Genomic DNA, 10,989 nt, shown 5'->3' with positions numbered 1-10,989 from the left:
TTTACAAAGAATGAAGCTGCTATAAATTACACACAAAGTTTACAGTATAGACAATATTCCAGAAATAACTAGACTAATTTGTCCCAAGAGTCTGTTGTCATTTACTGAAGATGCTGGAAAAATCTTAAATTAATACACACTATACACATGCTGCACTACAGTATAAGATCAGTACTAAAACAACAGGTTTTATAAAGAAGCTCCAGTGTGGCACTTTGAAATGGGCCAGCTTTCTGTCATCAGTATGACGGAATGTAGTACAAACAAGAAACTTGTAAACCTGTTACCATCATCAAGGGGTTAAAATTTCATCCAATGTGTTTTGTCACTACTATATAACTACTCATAATTCCTCAAAAATAGAATACATTTACACATTAGAGTTAAGCGAAAACTTAACCATCTAAATGTTTTTTTTTTTTTTTTTTTTTTTTTTTTTTTTTTTTGTAAATACTCTATTAACAGAATGTATATACAAATAAATACATACAAGAAACAGAAGTGCTCTTAAGCGATGGAAGTTTCTGCGGGTTATGACATTTCTTTTCTTTCACAGTGTGTGTACAACCACTGACATTAACATATTTTTTTTTTTTTTTTGTACTCAAAGCCTACAATAGTAAATGGGGTGTCTGTAATTTTGCTTCTCAGACACCAGTTTTCCATTAACCACACTGTTTTAATATTTTCCATGACACACTATTTTGATAAATCAAACTGTTCCAGCATTTCTATTACTTATGGCCTTTACAATATTTGGAGGGGGGGCAGGGGGGATTTATGGCTGAAAACTGTTAACAAAAAGTAATTGTCACCAAAATAAAAAAAGAAAGTCTCAATGACCTTACACAATTTAATTTTAAATTGTATGTAAAATATTCTTTGCAGTTTAAACAGAGGCACTAATGCGTACTTTATTTTGTCAGAACTGCTGACAGTCTTTTGAAAGCCATTTATAAAATTATATAAAAATATACTTTGAAGTAGCACCAAAAAGGCAACATACAAGAAAGTAATATTTCGAAATTGTACTGGTTTCTTGCAGTGCACTGAGAGTGCTCTGTGAGTATTAGCACATCGAACTTCAGTTGAATAGCATCTCATTGCTAACTTCCTTTTCAACAAAGGAAGAAAAATTACCTCCAGTAACTTATAACATCACTGTTCTACAGTACATCACTTTCAAAAGTACGTCATTTAATTCTAACAATGTTAAGAATCAGTTTCACTTTCCTTTCTGAACACCACATTTGGTGACACTGGAAGAGTTCTTATTAACTTATAACAAGTAATTGCAGTTATCAAGTCCTCAGCATTTCATGATTTGAGATAAAAGGAATAAAGTAACAGCCTCACAAGCTCCCAGTTTTTGTGAGCCTAGTTACATCTTCACTTCATTCTCATTTGGTGGGCAAAAGACTCCCCAGCCACTTAAGTACTATGTGGCAATACTTCACACAAGGTAGATAAAAAAAAGTAACAACTGTATGAAAAGTACAAAAGCACAGAAACTGAGTAACCTGCTTACTCAGAATTAAAACGTTATTATTCACATTAGAGACATTACTTTACTGCTTCAGATACGATTATCAGAAGTATTAGTCTGCTGACTATGTGAAGAGTTCTCAGGTGGATTCCCACCTTCTGGAGCCAACCTCTGAATTTGTAAAACAGAAGAATTTGTTTCTTCTAAGAAACTCCCTTTATTTGTCATAGTGTGAAGAACATTTAAGGAATTGCATGGTTTTGTCACACTGTCTTCTCCCAGCACTCTTCCATCCTCAATGTCTTGAGTATTCATAACTGAAGAAAATTCTGATGGAAAAGAGCTGCTAAAATTATTTGTTATAAAATCACTTTCATTGACAGCTTTAACCTCTGTCAGATTCTCACTGCTTGAAAGTAGAGTTTCACAGCTAACACTCTTCCTTGTGGCACAAGTTATTGAATCTGAACCTGCATTACACATTACTGACTTTTCTCTAACATCATGTTCTGTGTTATGGGTATTTTCTAAGCAGGATTCCAGAGAAGGACTAAACTCCATTCTTTCACTGTTGTGTGTGTTCCTTCTGATGTTGTCTGTTGCATTTCGTTCATCACTCATATGAAGGTTCTTATAAATATTTTCATTCACATTTGAAATGAACTCCTCACCAACTTGGGAACTGCACAGATTTTCTCTAGATCTGTGTGTTCCTTGTTGGACCAACGGTTGTGGATTAGAACAATTCAACAACTGCTGGAATAACAATGGATTAAACACATTTTCTAATTCAAGATCTTTACTTGCAATGTCCTTAAAATAACTGGTTAGAGAATCAAAATCATTACGACAGATTTCATTTTGGCCGGTTTTGTCTATTGTCAGTGTAGCCAACTTGTCGACTGTTTTACTGTAATCTCCATCTAACTTGTTTCTTTGACCATTTTCTAGAGTAAGATTGTCTTTCTGTATATGCAAAGTTTCTTTCTCGTATGCCACCATCTCATTTTCATTGTTAAAATGCTGGGGTTTTTTAATGAACTTATTTCTTTCCCCTGTCACACCAGATGTTTGTGTTTCACGGTGTTTCTGTGGTTCCAGAACATTTCCTGGTACAACAGTCTGATCTTCGGCATTCCATGATGAACATTCATCCCCTGCAATATCAACCATATCAAATTCAGGATCTGCAGATAAATCTTCTTCTTCTACCTCTTGTGTGACAGAATTTAAACGATGCTTAAGTCTTTGTGTTATTTCGTCCAGTTCAAGCAGCTTGTTTCTGTAAATAAAAATAGAAATTACAATTTCAGACATTTTGGAAAATATGTACAATCCGCATTTTCAAATAGCCACAGCACATTCTTAAGAACTGATTTCCAACACATCATCACCATCTTTAACTTAAAAAAAAAAAAAAAATCTGTGTTAATGTGGAATGTGTCACTGTATGTGAGGTCAAAAATGAATGGGAATACTGAAAAACCCCACATTTCCAAAATACTAAACTTTTCAGGAGATGCAAAAAAAACATTCTAGATCTTAAAATTACACTGAAATTCCAGTTTTCTGCTCATTTTTCCTTAATATGACTCTAGAAGAAATAATGTCAATGGACTGTAGAAAGCCATTCCACATTTTTTTTTAGTGTAAAGTTAAAATTTATTTAGTGAACATGTGGAGTTTCTCAATATTTTGTAATAAACAAGTATAAATCATCATTTAACTCATACGTTATTGCTAATGTGGGCAAAAATCAAACAAATCATGCCTATTTTCCACACACTTTGCAATTATAATCCACACATGATTAATTCCTCGACACATGTTGACCAATTGTGAATGCCAGTGTAGAAGTTCTGGGTAATTTCTTCTATTGGCAAGAATAGTAAAAATCGCTACAAGTCATGCAGTTTCCTGTCATTTACAGGCACACACTGATTATTCTCTCGATTCAAAACAGTGCTGACAACATAAATTTTGAGAAAGCTCATACCTTTTGTACATCTGAGAGTTTCTCTTCAGTTTAGGTGATACAATGGCTACATAACAACACAGAAAATCCACAACATATGGTGTTTCTCTAAATCATGGTTTAAGTTCAAAACTCAGTTTTGTCAAAAAATGGACATGTGGGGTTTCTCAGTATTCCCATTCAAACATTCTATTGCTTACATAAAAACATAATAATTTAACAACATGAATGGGAACTACATTGACCAGATTCATTTGAAAACTTCAATAATCATAATTGTTCAAATACTGATTCATGTACGGAAAAAACTTACAGGGTTTCAGAAGAAAAATGCATGAACACTAGAAGACATACAGAAAAATGAAAAATTTCTGTGGATAGAACATCTCTACAAGTTTTGATTCGTAATACACACTGTGGCATATAATGGACTAATTCATGCCCTTTGTGCCCTTGAATTTGCTAAATCTGTTGGTTATTTACAAATAAAAGGTAAAAGCTATGAAAGATAAAACAATCCATGGGTGACACAACAGATTATCTGAAGTTGGCTGCTAGGAGGTGCAAAGAAAATGAGCTAGAAATCATCTACCAGGAGCCCGAAGAAATCAACGACACATGCAAGCGAGAACTGCAGAAAACCATAAACAACATTACATGTTGTTACACATCTGAGATTGTGTTGAGATCTGTCACATCACAAATAGTGCCCAAAAGAAGCACCTGTAATGCAAGTTAAAAACTTGCAGGGCCTATCCACTGATATGTGTCTGTTTTCTGTATGTCTTGTAGTTTCTGTATAGTTGGCTTCTGAAACCCCGGAGGTACTTACAGTGAAATCCCTTTTCTATGTTTTCATGTGGTCTAGACTTAAAAAACGCAAAATTGAAGAAAAAGCAAAATCACAGAAAACGTTAAAATCTCCAGAATAGAAGCAAAAACATTTGTAATTGGCATTTATGATTACAAATTGAAATTCTCTGCACTACATTTTATAAAATCTGTAAAAATGAAGGAAATTAAATGTACAACACAGAGTTTATACAATAATTTGTGGTAATGAATTTTATCAGAGCTTAAAAAATCACAGTTGTGTAACAGCAAGAAAAAACTTCCCAAAAATTGAAATTGCTATCTGGGTACAAGGTAATCAAGCTATTTTCCAACACGTTATGACCACAAATTATATGGCAAAACATGCCTTTTTGAGAGATCTTTCCTTTGTGCTCATCCAGAAAAAGCAAAAATTTATGAACATGGTGAATTAAACCAAAAACTGTGAAAAACACTGAAAGGGATTGGAATCCAACATGTGGGCTGTGTGTTTCTCTTCTCTTGATGAGAGAAACAGGGATGTGAAAAATGAGTTTACTCCCACAATTGACATTACAAGCTTATTAGAAGTCGACACAGTGAATTTCTGTACACCGTGTAAAATGTAAATTTACAAGAAAGCTCAGCCACTACAGTTTTGCTTCATGCCTATCACTGACGCAAATCTTTATGATCTACAGTGTGTGGTGCAAAGTACATACATGCGTAGTGTGTGTAGTAGCTGCAACAGTATCATGTCACATTTGACAACAAAAGTCTTTAAAACCCTTGTTCTATTTCTGTGCGATGTCTCTGCCATCTGTATGAAAAGTATATTTTCAGCACTTCCCAAAATGCTTCCACCCCTACCTGCACTCCTGCCATCAAAGGGCCACTATCTCTTACCACACATCTAGCAGGCAAGTTCATTTTACAAGTGTTAGTGTGGTATGGTGGCTGCACTGGCTGCTGGGTGATGCAACAAGTCACCAGCCAATAAGAGCTCAGAAATGGTCGACATCTTCTTGAAGCTGAGCAAGCAAATTTTTTGAGACTCAAGTATTTTAATTTAAAAGTTTACGATCAATATTGTTACTGAATACAGTATGTCAGAAGTACATGCAAAAGACAAGATTTAAGTTATAAGTGGAACAAGAAAATGCCACAACCTAGTTGCATCACAATTGCGCAATGAAGCCAAGTGTTGTAAGTTGTGTTGGCAACACCAATCATGGATTACATCAACATCCTCTCTCATGTTTCCCCTCTCAACAACAGCCTAAATATTCCCCCAACTCTGCCACCACTAGTGGTAAAAATCATCTTTCTTTTGTGCCACTTATAACTCATTTAGTCACATCAAAAGTCAATGGCAGGAACAGGATGAAGTCGAGCGAGACATCGAGTAAGAATGTAGAAATAAGGTAAACCTTACTAGGAAGAAACATAAAATCGGGGAATTTTTTGCATTGATCTTATGGGTTAGAGGTTTCAAATTTATGGCATAGAATCACAAAAAATGTAAAATTGGAGAATGTAAAATTGTAATTCCACTGCACTAATAACCCTTTATAAATCACTGTAACCACATCACAAAATCGCTTAAGAAATCAAGTAAAGGGTCAGCAAGTTGCCACATTTTCCACTTAGAATATGTCCTATCACTGTAAAACTCACTTGTTCCACATCATAGCGAGAGGTAAGAATTATGATCCACAAAACACTGAATAAGTCACTAATGATTTTCCACCAGGTTAGCTAGGAGCCACTTCTGCACGTAATTCATGTCTGTATTTTCCAACTATGATTTATTAAATGGATATTTGGAATACTCATGCCTCTTAGGGCATGTCTTCCTTGGTACTGACATTATTGGGTTTGTCTTAAAGTCTGAGAGTAGTTTGTCTGTCTCCTATATTTCACATACCATGTGAAAGTTTTATCATGGTTGGTTTTCCCAAAGATCTCATAGTTCCGAATGAATATTTTCATCTCCAGATTCCTTGTATAGTACCTCAATATTTTGTCGAATTATCCTCACAGTATACTATCCTCATCCTATCTCTATCCACATTCTCTTCCCTTTTGATGATACTGTCTTCAAGTCTCTCCCTCACGTTGTATCTTTTCAGCCTTCCCTTCTTTCTTGACAAAACTGTGTGCCTGGAGTACGACCGGAACCTTTCTTTTCAAAAGCAACGCTTTTACCAATTGAGCTATCTAGACACAACACAAAACCGTTCTTCACAACTTCAATTCTGCTGACAGTAATTTAAGAGAAGAGTAATAGTACAACTGACAATGTGAACAATGGTCATGAGTCATGCCAGAGCAATTCATTCAATAGGAGCAAGTGTGAACTCTACTGCAAACAGAAATGTGCAATCTTGACTGACAGAACATTTTATTTTTGTCTTTGTATGAGCATAAACTGTGCTGCCATTTTGAGCAGGTTGGCATCCCCTGACAAACATACAGAACCTTATCTGACCATACTCTCAACAACTTTCAACAGTTCAATATAAATGCTTAATCACTGATAGGTGCACCTCTTTTTTGTCACTGTTGCATCCAGGTTTAAAAACACTCCAAAATATGAATCACAATCTGCCAACAGAAATGCACTCTTTTCTGACTGTACCACAATCAAAGCTTGTGAAGTTGTCTTAACTGTACTCATGCTCAGGATGAGCAATATTCAAATCCCCAGCTGTCCATTATGGCTTAGGTACTGCATTCTTAAATAACGTACAGCAATTGCCAGTATGGCACCCTCAGCCATATAAATATGATGCAATTAATTTTCTAATGCTAATGAGTGAGTTAATGGAACATTAAACTTCAAATTTCTTCCATCTCTGTCGAACATATGTATAGATTCCACAACACCGTGTATGAACTGTTCACAATTTTTATATGCATCCTCAATGCTTGTCCAAGAAACCAATATAATAATGATGTTTGATGTTTTAGATTTCAAACAAAATTAAAACTAACTATATAATAATAAACATCCTTGGGGAACAAATGAGATCTGAAAATTCCATCATTGATTATGTATCTATTATTCACTTTCTTAATTAAATAACCTGACTTTCTAAATTAAATAACTTCATGTGGATGAAATTATGGTTGCAAATGCCTTGGAAAACTTTTATCATTAAATCATATAATAACCAGAAACTCACTTAAGTGCACTTGAAAGAAATGAGGAGATGTCTCCAAAATCGTCAAGGCCAGGTATCGCAGAGCCAGATGCAGTAGGGCAGTGGATACCCTCGAGAGAATGATCCACTGATGATATACTGTTCGTTTCCATCTTACTCTTATTATGTTTTATGCCTGCGGTATCAAACAATGATGCTGCTTGTTGTAGTAGTGGCAGTTTCTGATAATCTTCGGACAGCTGTTGAATGCTGAATCTGGTCAGACTTTCAAGTGGTGTGATGTTGATCTGTAGCAAAAATTGAATAAAGTGAAGGCAAATTCTATTTTATAAAATGATTTTATAAGTTTACTTAGATTAAGCACACTGGACAAAAAATTAGTCACTCCCAGACGACATCACCATGTAGCACCTCCTCTAGCATTGATGAAGGTCAAAAATTAAGAGAGGAAAGGAGTCCACAAGTGCCTGAGGTCATTCATTGATGATTAGATCCCATAGATTACCACATTGTGGGTATGCTGATTACTATATTTCACCTCATGTTCCAAATAGTTCTAGATGTTTTCTATAGGATTAAGATATGCAGATTTAATGGGACAGTTGAGGAATACATGCATGCAGTCCTGTGAACATGGTTGTCATCATCTTGGCAGTTGGGAGTGTCAACAGCATTCTCATCATGAAGATATAGAAAGGCCACACTTGGACACCAATAATGTTGAAATAAACATCCTGGTTCTGAGTAACCTGAATGGGTGGACCTAAGTCATGGTAAGAAAAACGCATCCAAACATCAGAGAACCACCTCCATGCTGAACTACACCATCCAAACACACTGAAGGTTAAGTGTCTATTGAGCCATCAGTGCACTTGACACCTTGCATCATTTGAAAAGGGACAAAAGCACAAATAATCAGATCACATTACATGCCTCTGCCAATGTCCAGTCACAACTCCCAAGTCCAAATGTCCATTGCATGCAATTCACTTGACAATGTTCACCCTGAAACTGCTTGACATACACCTGCATACACTGACGAAGATGTAACACTTATCTTCGCTTCATGTCAGTTAGAATCTCTTAAGACCACTGTTCTTATGAGGTGCCACATGGTTGAAATTGGTACACCATTCCTTGTAGACAAATTGCGCAGCCCACATTGCTGCTGCTGTTGGGTTGTGTTGTACTGTTGTTGTTGTTGTTGTTGTTGGTGGTGGTGGTGGTGGTGGTGGTAGTGGTGGTGGTGGAGTCATCGTTGTCATTCTGAAGAATGGTTTGATGCAGCTTTCCATGCTAGTCTACCCTGTGCAAGCCTCTTTGTCTCTGCATAACTACTGCAACTCATAACCATCTGAACTTGCTTACTGTGTTCAAACCTTGATCTTCCTCTTCAATTTTTACCCCTCACACTTCCTTACATTACCAAATCGATAATTCCTCGATGCCTCAGTATGTGTCCTGTCAATTAACCCCTTCTTTTAGTAATGTGTCACAAATTTCTTCACTACAGTACCTCGCCATTCGTTATTCAATCAAGCCATCTAATCTTCAGCATTATAACACTACATTTCAAGATCTTTTACCTTTCCCTTGTCTGAATTGCCTACCATTTGCCTTTCACTTCCATACAATACTATACTCCAAACACATCCAGAAAGAGTTCCTGATATTTAAATTTATATCCAGTGTTAACATATTTCTTTTTCATAGATTCATTTCTTTTCTATTGACAGTCCACATTTATATCTTCCCTATTTCAGCCACCATCACTTATTTTGTTTCCCGAACAACAAAACTCACCAACTACTATTATTGATTCAATTCCTTATTAATTCCCTTGGCATCACCCTATTTATGTCAACAACATTCCATTACCCTTGTTTTACTTTTACTGGTGTTCATTTTATAATCTCTTCCATTCCGTTCAACTACTCTTCTAAGTCCTTTTCCCATCTCTGACAAAATGACAGTGTCATCAACAAACCTTCATATTTATTCTCCCAGAACTTTAATCCCTTTTCAATTTTATACTTGGTTTCCTTCACAGTTTCTCAGCGTACAGACTGAACAACATCAGAGATATGCTACAACCCCTTATCACTTCCATCAGTCTCCTTTTCTTGTCCTTAACACTCTTATAACTGCAGTCTGCTTTCTGTACAAGCTGTAAATAATCATTCTGTGCCTTTATTTTTCATTTGCTAACTTCAATATTTCAAGAAGGTACTCAAGCCAACATTGTCAAATGCTTTCTCTAAATCTACAAATGCTGCAAATGTAGCTTGCCTTTCTTTAATGCTTTAATCTATCTTCTAAGATAAGTCGTAGGGTTGGTACTACCTCATGTGTTCTTACATTTTTTCTGGAAGTCAAACTGATCTACCCCAATGTTGGCCTCTATCAATTTTTCCATTCTTCTATTAATAATTCCCCCATGAACCATGGACCTTGCCGTTGGTGGGGAGGCTTGCGTGCCTCAATGATACAGATAGCCGTACCGTAGGTGCAACCACAACGGAGGGTTGCAGGGGCAACAGTCTGGATGATTGACTGATCTGGCCTTGTAACAATAACCAAAACGGCCTTGCTGTGCTGGTACTGTGAATGGCTGAAAGCAAGGGGAAACTACAGCCGTAATTTTTCCCGAGGGCATGCAGCATTACTGTATGGTTAATGATGATGGCGTTCTCTTGGGTAAAATATTCCAGAGGTAAAATAGTCCCCCATTCGGATCTCCGGGCGGGGACTACTCAAGAGGATGAGGACAAAGAAAGCTGGTGTTCTACGGATCGGAGCGAGGAATGTCAGATCCCTTAATCGGGCAGGTAGGTTAGAAAATTTGAAAAGGGAAATGGATAAGTTAAAGTTAGATATAGTAGGAATTAGTGAAGTTCGGTGGCAGGAGGAACAAGACTTCTGGGCAGGTGAATACAGGGTTATAAATACAAAATCAAATAGGGGTAATGCAGGAGTAGGTTTAATAATGAATAAAAAATAGGAGTGTGGGTAAGCTGCTACAAACAGCATAGTGAACATATTATAGTGGCCAAGATAGACACGAACTACTACAGTAGTACAAGTTTGTATGCCAACTAGCTCGGCAGATGACGAAGAAATTGAAGAAATGTATGATGAGATAAAAAAAATATTCAGGTAGGGAAGGGAGACGAAAATTTAATAGTCATGGGTGACTGGAATTCGACAGTAGGAAAAGGGAGAGAAGAAACATAGTAGGTGAATATGGATTGGGACTAAGAAATGAAAGAGGAAGCCGTCTGTTAGAATTTTGCACAGAGCATAACTCAATCATAGCTAACACTTGGTTCAAGAATCATAAAAGAAGGTTGTACACATGGTAGAATCCCGGAGATACTAAAAGGTATCAGATAGATTATATAATGGTAAGACAGAGATTTAGGAACCAGGTTTTAAATTGTAAGACATTTCCAGGGGCTGATGTAGACTCTGACCACAATCTATTGGTTATGACCTGTAGATTAAAACTGAAGAAACTGCAGAAAGGTGGAAATTTAAGGAAATGGGAC

The 10,989-nt window shown here is 36.3% G+C and overlaps 1 protein-coding gene across 1 annotated transcript in view; it reads right to left on the bottom strand.

Moving 5' to 3' along the window:
* Positions 1-581: 581 nt before the first annotated feature.
* Positions 582-10,989, bottom strand: part of LOC126354600 (C2 domain-containing protein 3-like) — a 70,613-nt gene continuing 60,205 nt past the window's right edge. Inside the window, exons 11-12 of the mRNA XM_050004351.1 lie at positions 7,463-7,728; positions 582-2,768 (exon numbers count right to left, since the gene is read on the bottom strand). Of these exons, the coding sequence (XP_049860308.1) occupies positions 1,577-2,768; positions 7,463-7,728 (1,458 nt within the window). The 3' untranslated portion in view covers positions 582-1,576. The remainder of the gene's footprint in view (positions 2,769-7,462; positions 7,729-10,989) is intronic.

Source organism: Schistocerca gregaria, chromosome 3 (genome assembly GCF_023897955.1).
Source record: "Schistocerca gregaria isolate iqSchGreg1 chromosome 3, iqSchGreg1.2, whole genome shotgun sequence".
Taxonomy (NCBI): domain Eukaryota; kingdom Metazoa; phylum Arthropoda; class Insecta; order Orthoptera; family Acrididae; genus Schistocerca; species Schistocerca gregaria.
The sequence above is the reverse complement of the archived record's forward strand: the minus strand, read 5'-3'. Positions and strand labels throughout refer to the sequence as shown.